We start from the raw sequence: 17,155 nt of genomic DNA on the forward strand, positions 1-17,155 counted from the left end.
AGTTTTTTGGTGATGGTGTTGTACAATATCGACACAAATGCAGAAGAATTTTAGAATAAGTATTTCACCACTGGAGAGATGGAAGGTTAACAGTCAACATAGCCTTTTTGACACACCCTGGCAGTAGAGCTCCGCCTGCGGAGAACACACTCAGTCAAAGTAGATTTTCTCTCTACATCTACGTTTCAACAGGCATTCATGGAGAAAAGAACTGGCAGATGAATGGATGAGGAAAATAATCTTTATTTGCAGTAAAGTTGAGTTTCACATTCTCTGATCACCGTTGCGCAGCTTCTTTTTTCCATTTAAAGGTAATGTAAGCAACATTTCTCAGTCTTTTCCTCTGGAATGACTCTTGCTCATATTGTTAGTGCCGTCTGTCAGCTGGTTTCAACGGAAACAATAGAAATCTTTCAACTAAAAAGACAGCAACAGATGTATTAATAATTCTAGTTAGAAAACAATTATTGACATTTTCTACTTGCCTGTTCCACTTCCTTGTCTGTTACTCTGTCAGTTGAAGTCATCTGAGAACGAAATGTGAGGTTTTTTTTTTTTTCTTTTTTCTTTTTTTTAAATTTCACTTCTCTCTTTGTTGAGGTTCAGGTTCCTGTTTCCAGGCATCTGGTCCAGTGTGGATTGTCCATGTTCAACGAATAAGAAAGTTTCCAGTTATAAGGTCATGGATATTTTTTGGCTTGGGGATTCATCGGAATCTTAATTAGATTAATAATATTTCTCTGTGGGATGTGTCCCTCAACTTCAGCTCTGAGCACCACATATTTAAAATGGCTTCTTTCAATGTCAGCTCTCTCTGCTGTCTGGTTGTGCCCCCAATTACCTTAAGACTGCATGTGTGCAACTACCTTTAAAAAAAAAAAAAGGATTTTGTGTTTTCTTTAATAACGTAGAAGTGTAAAGTAAGTCTTAGGTACCACTGGTGTTTTAAGTGCAGTGTGGAGGCCAATGGCTGACATTATAACGGAGTAAGTGAGGGAATGGCAGGGCAGACAGAGGTGTAGCTGTACTGTTTATTATGATCCACATTCACAGTTTTGCAGTTCTTTGAGCAAAGCAGAGCTTAAATCTGATCCCAGGCCACCTTGTGAATTGATCTTTATTTAGCCAATCAGAGCATCTGCAGATGAATAGTGGGTGGTTACTCTGTTCCCTAGGCTTTGTCAATATTTACACTGTCAGGAATTAGTGTAGAGGGCTGGAGTTGCTACACTCAGGGACTCATGGGCTCACTCTATTTGGTGTGTTTGCACGATGTCACGTGACATCAAAAACTCGTGGGAGTAAGGCTCCGCTGGAGAACCTGGAGGGAACCCACACAGGAACATAAACATGCAAACTCCACACAGAAACACAGAACCTCTGCTCCACTCTGCTGTCTGTGCACCATGACTCTAGTTGTACTTTCCAGATAGAGGCTGTTAATCAGTTCCTTATAGATCATATTTTTTTTCTTTCATAATTCACCTATTTTCGCTCTTCTGGCAAAATGATCTCCCTAAAACTGTTGCTCTCCATGTATAACTTTCCTTTCATACACCTAACGTTGCCCTAGATGTTTTTACTTTTATTTATTTACTTTTATTTTTCTTCTTCATACTTTTCTGGCCCAAAATGTTTAGAGCAACATTTCTTTGGTTGAGCAAACAGTGTGTATATAGGTTTAGAAAGCAGTCTGACATTTATTTACATTTTTTTAAAAAGCACATAACAGCTGTGCAGGTTTTCCACAGGTTGGTCAATAATTTTACAGGAGAAATAAGTGTGGTTTCAGTTAATGTGCAGATGAATGATTTGTGTTTCCTCTCCAGATAAAGGTAGAAAGTGTGTGAGCTGATGGGGATATGAATTGAGCAGCATGTATCAGTGTGAGGACAGAGAGGAGGGAGTCCCTCCCTCTAAAACCGCTCTGTGTGGGGAACATGAGAGCCAGACCAAAGCTCAGAGGTGAGATGAGGATCTCTAACTGTCCATGACTCTTCTCCATGTCAGAGCTCAGCACTCACATCACTCCACCATCATTATTCACGCTCACGGCTCTGTGTGTGTTGTGTTGAAGCCCAGAGCAGCAGCACTCACCACGCTCTGCTGGACCTGGACCTGAATGTGGACCTGGACCCTTTAAGAGCAACCAGTCAATAATTCATCCCCTTAAATTCAGCTCATCTGTTGATGGAAGGTGAGAATTTAAAACTGCCATAAAGACATTTCACACTGAAAATTAGTTGTTGTGTTTATTAATAAAATGAACCTGTTTTTCATCAGTTTTTATCCAACATGCAGATTTATCCATTCTGTTGTTGTTTCAGCATCCAGCAACAGAGAACAGATTCTTCTGAACCCAGCTGTCTGTCTTTCAAGAGCAACTGGTCAAAGGACAGGCCTATCTCTTTTAAAGGACTACACCCATCAGCTGAACAGATGTAAGCTGTAACTGACAGTAAGACTCAGGTTATTCAAAGTGTTTCTGTCTGTTCTGAATGTCCACACTGGAAGGTGGAAGACTTCTATAGTGTCAACCTCAGTCATTTAGTTTCTGTCACCTCACACAGCTGACCAATCACTGAGGAGTATACTGATCCCTTACAGTGCTCCTGATTCATGATTGAACTGTCATTTACCAGGGTTGCCAATTAAATTTATTAAAAAAAAAAAAAAAGGAGGCAGGTGCTAACACTTGAAAGTAGTGTAGATGTTGACTTAACATATTACATACAAATTACAAGCTTGGAATCAACATGTGGATGTAACTGTGGTAAAACAGCAATCTTTGCTAGAAAAAGTTACAATAAAAAGCTGGCTAGCAATTTTGGCTACTTTACATGTGAAATCTTTGGTGGATGGTATTGTGAGGAGTCAAGTTACCTGTGATAGTCTCATTTCTGAACATTGCACTTGTGTTTCATCTTCTCTATTTTCCCTCATTCTCATTCCTGCTGCCTCTGTCCCTGTCTTCCTATGAACTGTTTGTCCCTCATCTCTTTCTGGTTTGCCTGAACTTCGTCTGAGTTAAGTTTTTGTGAGTCATGCAGCAACTCCCACCTTACTGTGCTGTCATTGGCTATTAGTCACCAGCTGTGAGTTTGAGTTAACCAACCATAATACGATTGCTGGTTCATCTGGTATTAGGGCAGCATGAGAGCGTGAGATTCAGGGTGAAAGTGTATGTCACACGCCAGAGGCGTGAGAGTCTGATACAAGCAGACACTGAGCACCTCCACTGGAGCAGCTGGAGGTTATAGGTGCCTTGGTTCAAGGCACTTCAGCAGCGTTCAGTGAGGGAGGGAGAGCTATATGGAGGGTTGGTGAGAGGTTTTGGGACTAAACCAAAGTGACTGGTGAAGCCAAACACTGAACTGAAAGCTACAAATAGCTGCAGACTGAGCTGTTGATTCTCAATGGGATCAGCAGGTGTAGTGAAACTTTACCACTACAGGGAGTCATCTAATTCAATGTTCACATCCAAATATCACTTCATGGAGCTTTACTTTGTGTCTGCCTCTGTGTGGACAGACATAATGTGAGCTAATTCTTCATGATTCCTCCACAGAATGGACCAGGAGAGCTCAAAGGTTCCCAGTGGTCAGTCTGCCCAGCAGCATCAAACACACCTGGACTCCATATTTATGGTCTGTACATGTAGAACATCTACTTTTACATCTGTTGTGTCCACAAAAATCTCCATGATGCACTTTTTTGACCAGTGGTTTTGTCAGTAAGTCCAACATGGATCTGATGTTTGGCTCCATGATTTTAGTTTGATTGAGTCATTCATATAGTTTTCTGTTCCAGCTGCTGGAGGACAACATTGTCACTTTTGTGAAGAATGAGCTGAAAAAAATGCACAAGGTCCTGAGTCCAGATTACCCAGAATGCTTAGAGAGTCAGAGAGAGGATGAGGAGGTGTGGGATGGTAAAGATGAAGAGCAGAGGAGGAGCAGCAGAGAGGAGTTTATGAAGATCACACTGAACTTCTTGAGGAGAATGAAACAGGAGGAGCTGGCTGACTGTCTGCAGATCAGTAAGAGGATTTCTCCAAATATTTAACATGACTGATGAATGGGACATTTACTAATGCCTCAAGAAATGGAGGAAAATAAGTTTATATGCATTATTTAGGGGGTTTAAACTGTCTTATGTACTTTATAAATCATTTATTGGTATTGATTCCTGTGTGTTCATTCAGGACATATTGCTGCAGTTTGTCGACGTAAACTTAAATCTAACCTGAAGGAGAAGTTCCAGTGTGTGTTTGAGGGGATCGCTAAAGCAGGAAACCCAACCCTTCTGAATCAGATCTACACAGAGCTCTACATCACAGAGGGAGGGACTGGAGAGGTCAATGATGAACATGAGGTCAGACAGATTGAAACAGCATCCAGGAAACCAGACAGACCAGAAAGAACAATCAGACAAGAAGACATCTTTAAAGCTTCACCTGGAAGAGATGAACCAATCAGAACAGTGATGACAAAGGGAGTGGCTGGCATTGGCAAAACAGTCTTAACACAGAAGTTCATTCTGGACTGGGCTGAAGACAAAGCCAACCAAAACATACAGTTCATATTTCCATTCACTTTCAGAGAGCTGAATGTGCTGAAAGAGAAAAAGTTCAGCTTGGTGGAACTTGTTCATCACTTCTTTACTGAAATCAAAGAAGCAGGAATTTGCAGGTTTGAAGAGTTCCATGTTGTGTTCATCTTTGACGGTCTGGATGAGTGTCGACTTCCTCTGGACTTCCACAACACTGAGACCCTGACTGATGTTACAGAGTCCACCTCAGTGGCTGTGCTGCTGACAAACCTCATCAGGGGGAAACTGCTTCCCTCTGCTCGCCTCTGGATAACCACACGACCTGCAGCAGCCAATCAGATCCCTCCTGAGTGTGTTGACATGGTGACAGAGGTCAGAGGGTTCACTGACCCACAGAAGGAGGAGTACTTCAGGAAAAGATCCAAAGATGAGAACCAGGCCAACAGGGTCATCTCCCACATCAAGACATCGCAAAGCCTCCACATCATGTGTCACATCCCAGTCTTCTGCTGGATCACTGCTACAGTTCTGGAGGATGTGTTGAAAACCAGAGAGGGAGGAGAGCTGCCCAAGACCCTGACTGAGTTGTACATCCACTTCCTGGTGGTTCAGACAAAACTGAAGAACATCAAGTATGATGGAGGAGCTGGAACAGATCCACACTGGAGTCCAGAGAGCAGGAAGATGATTGAGTCTCTGGGAAAACTGGCTTTTGAGCAGCTGCAGAAAGGAAACCTGATCTTCTATGAATCAGACCTGACAGAGTGTGGCATCGATATCAGAGCAGCCTCAGTGTACTCAGGAGTGTTCACACAGATCTTTAAAGAGGAGAGAGGACTGTACCAGGACAAGGTGTTCTGCTTCGTCCATCTGAGTGTTCAGGAGTTTCTGGCTGCTCTTCATGTCCATCTGACCTTCATCAACTCTGGAGTCAATCTGATGTCAGAAGAACAACCAGCATCCCATAAGTCTGAAACAAGAAAAGATGAATCTGCAGAGACATATCTCTACCAGACTGCTGTGGACAAAGCCTTGCAGAGTCCAAATGGACACCTGGACCTGTTCCTTCGCTTCTTACTGGGTCTTTCACTGCAGACCAATCAGACTCTCCTACGAGGTCTGCTGACACAGGCAAGAAGTGGCTCATGGACCAATCAGGAAACAGTCCAGTACATCAAGAAGAGGATCGAAGAGACCCCCTCTGCAGAGCAAAGCATCAACCTGTTCCACTGTCTGAATGAACTGAATGATCGTTCTCTAGTGGAGGAGATCCAACAGTCCCTGAGATCAGGACGTCTGTCCACAGATAAACTGTCTCCTGCTCAGTGGTCAGCTCTGGTCTTCATCTTACTGTCATCAGAAAAAGATCTGGATGTGTTTTATCTGAAGAAATACTCTGCTTCAGAGGAGGCTCTTCTGAGGCTGCTGCCAGTGGTCAAAGCCTCTAAAAAAGCTCTGTAAATATATACATAACATGTAGACACAATATATTATCAGAATTTAAAGACACTGCTATCTTTTCAACAGGAGAGAAATTAATTTCCTTTCTACTTTAATTCCTTATCGTCATCTCTGCAGACTGAGAAGCTGTAACCTCTCAGAGAGAAGCTGTGAAGCTCTGTCCTCAGTTCTTAGCTCCCAGTCCTCTAGTCTGAGTGATCTGGACCTGAGTAACAACAGCCTGCAAGATTCAGGAGTGAAGATGTTGTCTGTTGGACTGGAGAGTCCTCACTGCACACTGGCAATCCTCAGGTTAGTATTTTTCTATGTTTTTGCTTTAGCTGTTGAATTATTCAATACCACTGATGATGTTTAAAGTATATTCCTAAATTTGTCACAATACACTTTATCTGGACCAAAAACAACAGAATAACAACAACAAAAACACCCCAACAACAATGACACCACCAAGTTTTGGTTGAGTATTCCTGTGTGTTGTTTGTGTGTTTGCAGTTTGACAGGATGTCTGATCACAGAGAAAGGCTGTGCTTCTCTGGCCTCAGTTCTGAGCTCCAACTCCTCCCATCTGAGAGATCTGGACCTCAGTAACAACAGCCTGAATGATTCAGGAGTTAAGATGTTGTCTGTTGGACTGGAGAGTCCACACTGCACACTGGAGACTCTCAGGTCAGATCAAGTTACAGTTTGTTTCAAATGATGTCTGAAATGTAACAAATTTGAACTAAACTCAACTAAAGCTCATCCGTGTTTTGATGAACTGTGATTTAGGTTGTTGTTTGTTAGTTACTTGTTCAATCATAATAAACTACTACATTTCTGTTTAAAATGGAACAATGACACCTAGACTAACAACTCCTCACTGGTTACTCTTTAGATGTATATGTGATTTTGGTCAAACTGAACAAATTTAAAGTCATTTTATTTTTTGCTTAGAGTTAAAATGCAGGTCTGTTATTTCCTTGTGACATGAAGCACAAAGTGAGACCTCTATCATCTCTGATTGTTGTTTAGTCCAGTCTCAACACGTGACAGATTAACACAAATGTTGTTTGTCCTTTTGTTCATTATTGTCTCTGCAGACTGAGAAGCTGTAACCTCTCAGAGAAAAGCTGTGAAGCTCTGTCCTCAGTTCTTAGCTCCCAGTCCTCTAGTCTGAGAGATCTGGACCTGAGTAACAACAACCTGCAGGATTCAGGAATGAAGATGTTGTCTGTTGGATTGAAGAGTCCAGACTGCACACTGGAGATTCTTAGGTCAGGATTCATCAACCCGTTTAACTGATTAGCTGAGTAGCTGTAGGTTCACTAGACTTCTTCTGCACACAGGACAACATCTAAACCTCAGCTTGTTTCCTCATTCCAGTTCTGAGATCAGTCAATAAACATTACAGAGAGAGAGAAAAGACACACACACACCTTGAGATACTGAGAGTGTGTGTCTCACACCAAAACCAATATCAAATGGAGAAGACAAATGATGAAATACTCCATGCCACCACCCTCCCTAAGACTCCAGTTCCCTTATTTCTTCACTGAATGAACATCTACACATACAAGCTTATATTTGAACAGAATAATAAAATAATGTGTGTATTAGAGCCATGTAATGTCCATTTTTGCATGCTGAAAGAGAATGTGCTGCTCTCAACCCCCCCTCCTTTAGGGTGGAGCCTGGTGGAGTCCGATGGTTGAGACCAGGTCTGAGGAAGTGTAAGTGTGTTTTTCATTTGATTCATGAAAATGATCAGATGATAGATCTGTAACTGCAGCTGTATTGTGTCTTGTTCTGTCCATCAGATTCTTGTGAACTCACACTTGACACAAACACAGTGAACACAAAGATCCAACTGTCTGACAACAACAGAAAGGTGACACATGTGGAGAAGGATCAGTCATATCCCAATCATCCAGACAGATTTTACCCCCGGCATCAGCTGCTGTGTACAACTGGTCTGACTGGCCGCTGTTACTGGGAGGTCGAGTGGAGAGGAGATGCTTTTATATCAGTGAGTTACAGAGGAATCAGAAGGAAAGGAACCCATGCAGCCTGTGTGCTTGGATGGAACAATCAGTCCTGGAGTCTGTACTGTTCTGATGATGATGGTTACTCTGTCTGGCACAATGAGAGAGAAATATCCATCTCCTCTCCTCTCTCTCACAGAGTAGCAGTGTATGTGGACTATCCTGCTGGCTCTCTGTCCTTTTTCAGAGTCTCCTCTGACTCACTAAACCACCTCCACACTTTTAACGCCACATTCACCGAACCTCTTTATCCTGGGCTTGGGCTCTGGTCCATTGGTTCCTCAGTGTCTCTGTGTTGAGTGTAGCAGAGAGAATCTCATCCTGCATCACAGTACCAACCCAATCTCTTGGTGGTTTTAACTGCAGAGTACACACCTCAACAACTTTCAAGATATTAACAACCCCACAAGAGGTCAAACACGTGGTCTCGCCACCAGTCATTTAGAACTGAAGAACCTTTTAGATGAGAGGTAGAATAGCTTCAAGAACCTCAAGAATGTCCAGCTGCCTTCAAATAGAACTGAGTGTGCATATGGCAGTTAATAAATACATGGATGTAAATGTTGTTATGTTGTAAATAAATTTGTGTCAACAATAGTCAATGAGTCTCGAGAACTTTGATTGATTTGGTTTAGAACTGAACCAGTGAGTAGGTTTATTGATCAGTTCACTGCAAAATGATCCACATCCACAGTCTGACAGTCTGTCTTGTGTGATGATTCTTTTTCTGTTTTATGTCAGTCAATTAAGTTTCTTTGAGTTCTGGACAGATAGAAGAAAGAATATGAATTATTATTATGATGTTTTATAGCTTGACTGATTAATAGAAATAAAATTCAAAAATCTATTTCACACAGTTATCAACACAATAAAAATAATATGTTAAGGTTGGACAAACATTACTGCCTCAGCAGTGTAAGGCTGAGAGCTACAATCAAAGATATCTGTTTGACATTGATTCATATTGGTAATTATCATGATATGTATGTGATACTGTTAATGAGGAAGGAAACACATTCAATATTTTGTCAGCGATGCCCTGAGATGCTGGAGGCTCTGGACATTGAGGGGATATCTAGGCTGACATGCCTCTTCAGTGTCATGGGGAGGTCGGGGTGGTGGTTCCCATCCATTTCCGCTTCACGAAGAAGTGATTCTTCCAGTGTAGAACAAAAAATCTATCTGTTCTTGTTTTCCAGCTGGAGCATTAAAGTTGGAGCTTTGCCTCACAGCAAGGTTCCGGTTTCAAACTCTCCTTCCTTGAGGACCCCCCCTTCCTTGAGGTCCTTGTTGAGTACCTGGTATAGCAGCTCAGTACAACGGTGCTGCAGGTGGTATTAGTCTCTTCCACCACTTTATAATTCATTATTCACTGTGTGTGTGTGAGTGTGTCATAGAATCTGTGTGTAGTGTAATCCTCATCAGCACTATGTGGTAATATTTCTGCCATAAATATTCATACTTGAAAGTAGCATGTAGTCACATGTCATATCACATTATGTGTGTACTGGTCTATCACCATGGGTTGACCTTAAGCATCCTTAGCATCTGTTGGATGAGGTGACGCTCTGCGCATGCGGCCTGACTGACCAACAACATCAGGGAGAAAAGAAGATGGCGGAGGATGGGAAGGGAGAGCCGGTGGCTACTGATGACGATTCAGAGCATCTGGCTGTAGACGGGAGCTCTAACAACACGGTGAGACTGTGGCTTTCCCGCCTCGTTTTATTAGTAAAATTGCATTTTCCTCCACAGCTGCGGACAAACGCTGTGTCCACGTTATGTTATATTTGATACTGGCTAACTGCTGAAAGTTCACGGCTGAGCCACCTTACATTATGCTGCAGATAATAATCGTATTCCACCTAAATTAGACAGTATTCAGCTGAACTGTTCGCTGTGTAAGTAGCTCTCCTCGGGGTGAACCCGGAGGCTAGTTTGTTTTTGTTTTCATGCTAATAGTGTGTCATAGGTAACGCTGAACATTGACAGCTGTCCGCGAGAGGACTGACTAGTAAAAAGTGAAACCACGCAGTCATTTATTTGAGAACTATAAGACAAATGTCTTCCAAAGAGCTGCTCGTTAATGGCATCTTGCGCTGTGATGGTTCAGATGGTGGAGGAGAGCTGCACCCTCCTGCGCAGGATGGAGATCTGTGTTGCTGAGGCTGAGAAAAGGAGTGGCAAAAATGCAGTGAACATGCAGGAGACGTTCACCGTGTACCTCATCGAAACACGGTGAGCATAGCATCCCCCTTATCAGCCATAAGAAAGGCAGTGCTGTGGCTTTAGCTGATTCATATGTACTCTTCTGTACTTCCCTTATTCAGGCTCTGTGTTGCATGAATTCACTCCACTTCTGTCTTTTGTCTCAGTTCAAAAACAACTTGACATTACTGCCCTGTTGCTCAATCTGTACAGGCCAATGGATGCAGTGGCTGAAGGTCGTAACCCAGCCCCTGACTCTCTGTGGAGACGGTACAGTGAATTTGAACTGCTGCGGAGCTACCTCGTAGTTACATATCCATACATCGTGGTCCCCCCTCTGCCGGAGAAGAGGGTGAGCTCACTGTGGCTGTGCTATCGAAATCATATTCTGTGACGCAGGAAATGTCAACAACGTAGGGATGGCCCTTAGAAGTCGATGAGTCGATGCATCAGTCGAATACCCAGAGTGCATCACCACTGAAGCGATGCATAGTTTAGATGTGCCTGCTCTGAGTCAGTCATATAGTATGACAGAACAAGTATTAGTAGATTGAGAAATCACCACTGTCTTTTGGTTGACTTCTGGAATGTGAAGGAGCTGGGTATCTTCATTTTCTAAACATACAGTGATAAACAAAGCTCAGAAATACTTACACCAAGTGTATCTTTGTTTAAAATCACTTCATTATTTAATAATGCAACAAACATTTAATATCTGCTTCTCCATCCATTATCTATACCACTTACCCTTCTATGGGCTGGAGCCAATCCCATCTGACAATGGGATAGAGGCAGGGTACACCCTGGACAGGTTGCTAAAACTAAACTGTCTGTACTATACCAGATGCATTAAAATGTATGACTGATGAAATCAAAGAAATACAATTAAACTTGAAAAGAGCCCAGAAACATTGAATGCTTTGTTTACTTGCATGCAGGCAGAGTTTGTGTGGCACAAGCTGTCAGCAGACAACATGGACCCAGACTTTGTGGAACGCCGCAGGGTGGGGCTGGAGAACTTTCTGCTTCGCGTGGCTTCTCATCCAGTCCTCTCGAATGACAAGATCCTCTACCACTTCCTCACTGAGGTACATGGTGCAGCTCAGGGTCTGTGCAGCAGTTCAGTGATCATTTATAGATCAGTAGCTGATCTGTAACTGACTTCTTTCTCTACTGCGTGTGGCAGGAACATGGCTGGAAAGAAGTGGTGTATGAGACAGGATTTCAGGCGAAGGTACTGGACGTCAGTGGAGCTTCTCTTTCTGTTACAGCAAGTCATACTATATTGTCAGTGTTCAGGAAGCTTGACCACCTCCTCTTCTGTTACAGGCAGATTCCAGGCTGAGAGCTCTTAGTGCCACCTTCCGGGTGAGAAATACTGATAAGTAAGTTCCCAAATGACTCATTTGTATTTGAAGTGCTATCAGGGGTTACTATTAATGTCAAAGTATTATGTACTGTGTTATAAGAGTCACATTTTATAGTCGGACATTCTCCTAAGCTGTTCTTAAGTGCCATACAAAGGCAACTGGACTTTCTTGAAAATGTTTCACCTCTCATTCAAAAGGCTTCTTCAGAAGTGAAGAATGCGTAGATTGATTTAAGGCCACACCAAACAATTACTTTTATTATCAGTTCATCTGCTTGTTACTTTCTCAGTTCTTTGATTAATCATTTGATCAATAAAACATCAGAAAACAGTGTAGAATCAAATATTTGGAATTTTGTCTTGAAAAGTTAAACGATTCATTAATTATCAAAATAAATATATTATTTAGTATCCAAGTAATTGTTGCAGCCCTAAATCCATCAGATTGAAAGAAAAGGTCAAAAAATGAATGAAATTAAAGGATGAATAAATGTATACTTGAAATAACTAGTACAGAGTGGGAAAAGGAAATTTTAATTGCTGTCTTCTGTATATGTGTGTATTTTGTCTTATGCAGGCGTTTCATGGATATGAAACACTACAGTGATGAGCTGCAGTCTCACACATCTCAGCTGCTGCGAGCAAGAGCAGTAAGTCTCTTTTTATACATGTCTTTATCTCTCACACACACACACACACACACACACACACACACACTGAATTCAGGTTGCTTAAAATTTGCATAATGCTCCACCTTGTCCACCAGCTAGTGTCTGTTTAGCCTACTCAGTCATAAGTGAAGATTGCGCACAGCTAATGAATATTTTAACCTAATGATATTAATATGAAGGCATCACTTCGCCAAGGCTGTGAGCCTCTCAGTCCATATCTGACCAATGAAGACAAGGCTTAGGCTTAGGCAGTATCACAGTACTAAGGTACACCACAGTATTTAGAGATCCCAAAGGTATAATTTTCAGTACCATCAAAAACATAGCCAACTTTTTCTATTAAACTAATTTAATGTATTGTAGTGCACAAAACACACCAGCAGAGGTCAGTCATGAAACAGGCAGCTTGTTGAATGAGGCAGGCAGCTAAGCTGACAGAGATGGTGAGGGAGGTCATGTGATTATTTTGGGTTCAGATCTGATGATATGGACGAGTCAGCCAACACAAACAAAGCTTTGTGCACAAGTCACTAAATTGTGTGTACAAATAAAAAAAATAGACTCCCAACACCCACTGGGCTCCATAGGCTGCAATTCTTAATTTCATCAAGAATGTTTAAATATTTATTTGAACACTCGCTTTCATACTTTTTTTTTTTGCTCTTCTAGAGGGTCGCTGATCGACTCTATGGTGTTTTCAAGGTCCATGGGAACTATGGAAGAGTTTTCAGGTTTGACAGTTTAACATGTGACAATGTATCTGTGCATGACTAAAAAAAGGGACTTGAATTGAAGTTCAGAAAAACAAAAAGAACAGAACATTTTTACCATTGTTTTTCTTTTGACAGTTGTTCTTGAAAAGTAGCAGTGTTTATGACCGCCTCGCCTTGCTTACATGCGTGTCTGTGTGTAATCCATTTGATTCGCTGTAGTGAGTGGAGTGCCATAGAGAAAGAGATGGGAGATGGACTGCAAAGTGCTGGTCATCATATGGATGCGTGAGTATTGGCGTCTGGATTTGGGACTGCTCCTCAACATATATGGTTTCTGTGTTTAACACAGTCGCTGCTTTTTGTCTCGCACTTGCAGATATGCCGCCTCAATAGATGATATCTTAGAAGAGGAGGAACATTATGCAGACCAGCTGAAAGAATATCTCTTTTATGCTGAAGCTCTGAGGTAAGATATTTTCACCACAAAATTTATCACACAAAATATATGTAGTTCATGTTTAGGCCTGTTATTGTATTCCACATTGAATAAGCTACTTAAGAAATGAGTTATAATAATAGGGGTCAGATTTCCTTATATTTCAAAGATGCATGTTGCTCCTCAGATTTCTGCTGGGGACTGTCGGTGAATATTAGTTTGCCTGGAGGTGAATTTGATCTCAGAGGCAAACAAAGAATTTTGTCGATCTGTGGTGAGGCCATGGGATTAGTAGCTGAGATGCCTAGTAGTATTTTTAAACAACGAAGATACTGTGGAGAGCAATGAGATGAAGTTTTTGTCTTTTGTCAGAGAGCCCTCACCCAAAACAACACATGAAAGTGAAGTGAGGTTTTTAAAAATGTTAGCAAAGAATGTATTTACAACTGAAATGAAATAATAGGCTATCAAAAATCATCACACTGCAATATGCCATGAGCTATGAATAATGACAATTTAAACTACACTGGATATTGGCTCTTTTTGTTCCTCTGCTATATCAGACGTCTGTATTAGAGCATGATGCTATGTTGTACACTTTGCTTTGGCAGGGCAGTGTGCAGGAAACATGAGCTGACCCAGTTTGAGCTTGAAATGGCCTCTCAGGACCTCATCTCCAAGAAGCAGCAACGTGAGGAGCTAGCTACAGGGGTACGCCATGCTCATGTTGTCCTGACTCTGTCTCTCTTTATTCTTTATTCTTTATAGCATAACTGTGTTTACATCTTCCTCTTTACCACCTCAGATAGTGCGAACGATTCTCCTTCAAAGGCATGACCAACAAGCTGTTTGGACAGGAGGCGCCTGAGCAGAGGGAGGCCAGACTGAAGCTGCTGGAGGAGCTGATAGCAGAGGGTGAAGAGGCAGTTAAGGAGAAGACGGTCGAGTGCGAGTGAGTCATGGATACTGGAAGATTGTGTGCGAAAGCAGCCTTGATGGTTTCTGACTTGGTAGCAGAAAATGACATGTCCTGTGCTGATTTAAAGAGTGTTTATCTGATGTGCATCACTGCAGGGAGCATGTTGAAAGGGCATGGGTGGACATGCAGCGCTTCGAGGAGCAGAAAGACAAAGATCTGCGGGAAGCACTCATCAACTACGCCGTCATGCAAATCAGCATGTGCAAGAAGGTACGCATGAACACATCAGGCATCTGAAGGTTTACAGGGCAGCAGTGGTTTTTATTTCTTCTCTCTCCCTCCAGGGAATACAAGTGTGGAGCAATGCCAAAGAATGTTTCCTCAAGATGTAAAGTTGAAGCCCATATTTAAAGGATTTCCACCCTCTGATGCTCAGGTGTGGATGCTGGGGCAGTGATGCCAGTGTCAGCAGGTTCAGGTTTGAAAACAACATCACTAATGTAGCAAAATGTGTAATTTCATTTTTATGCAGCTAATTTGTTACAGTGATTCACATATGTGGAATGAAAACGCTTTGAGAGGTGGTAGATCACACAAAGCACATGATTTGGACACTGGAGATCAGGGTTCACAGGTGTAACTTCTTCAATATGTTAACAAGGACCAGTTTTCTTTAACCTTAAACAGGTGCTTCACCAGTTTACTTTAAAGTACATTAACTTGTGAAGTTTGACAGACGTGGGCATTTACCAGGCAGGGAAAGACACTTTCAGGTTGTTTATGGGATGTGTAGGATCCAGGATTTTCACTCATACGAGGGACTAAATATCTGATTATCTCAGATTGGTGCTTTTACACCTATGTAACCTGTTATGTTTGGTGCATTTGCCCATTTAGTCAAGTTTGTTTGGGCTGGAGTGGAACCTGCCAATCAAACTCTGGTACAGGCCGAACACCCAGATCAAGGCCACCTGAGAAGGAGGGTCTGACAGTAGATGTGATTTTAACATGATGTGAATTTAACATGAATTTAAAAGATAAGTCAGTCTTTATTTTTGTTAAACTGTCTAACTTGCTTTAGAGAGAGCAAAGAGCTGAAATTAAGATTGACCAAACATTACAGATCAGACTAACATATCTGTGCAAAACTGGCCCCAGAGCTGTATTATGTGTTGTATCAGTTCTTCATTAAAATCTAGTGAAATTCAACAACTGCACAGTCACTATCCCTCCATAACTGTCTGTCCTATTAAAGCTTATAAATCAGTTATATCTTGGTGAGGCGCTCTGTGACACCAGAGAACATAAATGGACACATCAGTATCAGTTTAAGTGCAGCAACTGCTGTCAGTTATCAGATGTTGATTTCCTTGCATGGGTCCAGGTAGTGCTGATTTCAGTCGCCAAACCTGTCATATGACTTCACTTGTCCTGGTTCATTTGTAATAAGTCAACAGAGGGATCTGAACTAAAGGCAAATGTGTCATATTTTTCCTTGGTCTGAATCACAGGTGTGAAAGTAACCTGAGGTGTGTGAAGGCATCTTAAGTACACTATAGTGCTTAACAGCATGTAATCATGCTTAAGATGCTAGGAATGGGTATGACATTGAAAACAAATATGTATATAAATTATTCTATAAATTATGATTGAAAAATGCATCACATCTCCACTTCCCTCTGCGAGGTGTGTGTGTGTGAGGTAACTGCGTATATCTATGCTTTAAATGAGTAAATGTAACTACAGAGGGGACAAGATGTTGATAATGTGTAGTGATGTGTGGGGCGATGTACTAACGTACAGTAAGCTGCACATATAAATAATAATATTTAATCTGAGATGATTTTATTAGAGTTTAACTGAATTTGACTTTCATTTGTTGACTTCTTATCCTGTATCTTACATGATCCTTATGTTATTTAAATCATATTTTATTTCCTGTTTTGAATGCTTGCCAGCAATAAGCTTTGTGAGTGTATTTAAGAAGTTTGGATGTAGCTCTTGTTTTTTTCTGTTTATTTGAATAAAAAAGTGTCACACCACCAACTATATTTCTATTTGTTTGATCTGTTCTAAATTTCTGCATGAAGATGTAATTTGACTCACACTGCAGTCATCATATGGTATTGATGTTTTTTGTTTTTGCTGGTGGGGGTGTTAAACGAATCTTAATCTTGCAAATCAGTTAGCTTTTCTGTCTTATTATGATTTATCACAAACAGTAGCAGAGTAAGGACAGTGTAGCTGATGGTCACACTGAATGGATGAGAGGAACTGGGCCGGTTACAGAATTCATCCGTTCATTCATTATCTATACCACTTATTGGTTAAGGGGGCTATTTCGGCACGGACTGGAGCCAGGTGTTTGAACCGCTGACCTTCCAATTAGTGGGCGATTAGTGGGCGACCGCTCTACCCCCTGAGCCACAGCTGCCCCATAGTGGAATTATTCTGATCCCTTAGTGAAATATGAATAGCACAGTGAGCAGCACTTGAATTATCTGATCAAGGTTGCTCAAATTTAACAAATAATCTGAGGTGATGATTGAAAACCCAAATTACAGAGTGATTATTAACTAATAGACTCAAGGACCACTTAGTATTTATAAAGTGTCTGCTGCGATGTTATGTTAATGTACAAAGTTACTCCAGCAATCAGTAAAATGTAGTGCGGTAACAAAAAAACTAATATTTAAATACAGTACTCACACAGTACTTTGAATAGTACTTTAATGTTGTGTTAATGTGAATGAAATGACATTTGAGAAAAGGAGCCCTTTAAAAAAATCTCCCACAATGCACCGCT

At 41.4% G+C, this 17,155-nt stretch overlaps 2 protein-coding genes across 8 annotated transcripts; both read left to right on the forward strand.

Annotated features, from left to right (window-relative positions):
- The first annotated feature begins 91 nt into the window (after positions 1-91).
- LOC108897508 (NACHT, LRR and PYD domains-containing protein 3) lies at positions 92-8,630 on the forward strand. Of its 6 annotated transcripts, none has more exons than XM_051077673.1 (13): positions 92-311; positions 601-679; positions 1,830-1,965; positions 2,078-2,197; positions 2,328-2,441; positions 3,569-3,647; positions 3,811-4,039; positions 4,205-6,008; positions 6,130-6,303; positions 6,505-6,678; positions 7,092-7,265; positions 7,675-7,721; positions 7,809-8,630. In XM_051077673.1, the coding sequence occupies exons 3-13, from the start codon at positions 1,877-1,879 to the stop codon at positions 8,330-8,332; spliced, it is 3,528 nt and encodes a 1,175-aa protein (XP_050933630.1). In that variant the 5' UTR covers positions 92-311; positions 601-679; positions 1,830-1,876; the 3' UTR covers positions 8,333-8,630. The 6 variants fall into 6 exon arrangements, with proteins under 6 accessions (XP_050933630.1, XP_050933629.1, XP_050933628.1 ...); XM_051077672.1 differs by having other exon boundaries at positions 607-679; XM_051077671.1 differs by having other exon boundaries at positions 601-1,965.
- A 974-nt stretch (positions 8,631-9,604) lies between these two features.
- On the forward strand, positions 9,605-16,395 carry LOC108897509 (sorting nexin-4). Of its 2 annotated transcripts, XM_018697187.2 has the most exons (14): positions 9,605-9,731; positions 10,147-10,271; positions 10,455-10,593; positions 11,180-11,329; positions 11,428-11,475; positions 11,571-11,626; positions 12,188-12,260; positions 12,951-13,012; positions 13,214-13,279; positions 13,371-13,460; positions 14,042-14,141; positions 14,240-14,382; positions 14,505-14,619; positions 14,694-16,395. In XM_018697187.2, the coding sequence occupies exons 1-14, from the start codon at positions 9,648-9,650 to the stop codon at positions 14,739-14,741; spliced, it is 1,299 nt and encodes a 432-aa protein (XP_018552703.1). In that variant the 5' UTR covers positions 9,605-9,647; the 3' UTR covers positions 14,742-16,395. The 2 variants fall into 2 exon arrangements, 1 of the variants encoding a protein (XP_018552703.1); XR_007815073.1 differs by lacking the exon at positions 14,694-16,395 and having other exon boundaries at positions 14,236-14,382.
- Positions 16,396-17,155: the final 760 nt, after the last annotated feature.

The sequence above is a fragment of the Lates calcarifer genome, linkage group LG18 (assembly GCF_001640805.2).
Source record: "Lates calcarifer isolate ASB-BC8 linkage group LG18, TLL_Latcal_v3, whole genome shotgun sequence".
Lineage (NCBI taxonomy): Eukaryota > Metazoa > Chordata > Actinopteri > Centropomidae > Lates > Lates calcarifer.

Excerpts from the sequence above, each read along its gene's own strand:
- LOC108897508 (XM_051077671.1), top strand. The coding sequence starts at position 1,877 with ATGTATCAGTGTGAGGACAGAGAGGAGGGAGTCCCTCCCTCTAAAACC. Across the intron at positions 1,966-2,077 it reads AGCCAGACCAAAGCTCAGAG|CCCAGAGCAGCAGCACTCAC; the intron begins GTGAGATGAGGA and ends GTTGTGTTGAAG. Across the intron at positions 7,722-7,808 it reads GAGACCAGGTCTGAGGAAGT|ATTCTTGTGAACTCACACTT; the intron begins GTAAGTGTGTTT and ends TCTGTCCATCAG.
- LOC108897509 (XM_018697187.2), top strand. The coding sequence starts at position 9,648 with ATGGCGGAGGATGGGAAGGGAGAGCCGGTGGCTACTGATGACGATTCA. Across the intron at positions 13,013-13,213 it reads AACTATGGAAGAGTTTTCAG|TGAGTGGAGTGCCATAGAGA; the intron begins GTTTGACAGTTT and ends GATTCGCTGTAG. Across the intron at positions 13,280-13,370 it reads GCTGGTCATCATATGGATGC|ATATGCCGCCTCAATAGATG; the intron begins GTGAGTATTGGC and ends TCGCACTTGCAG.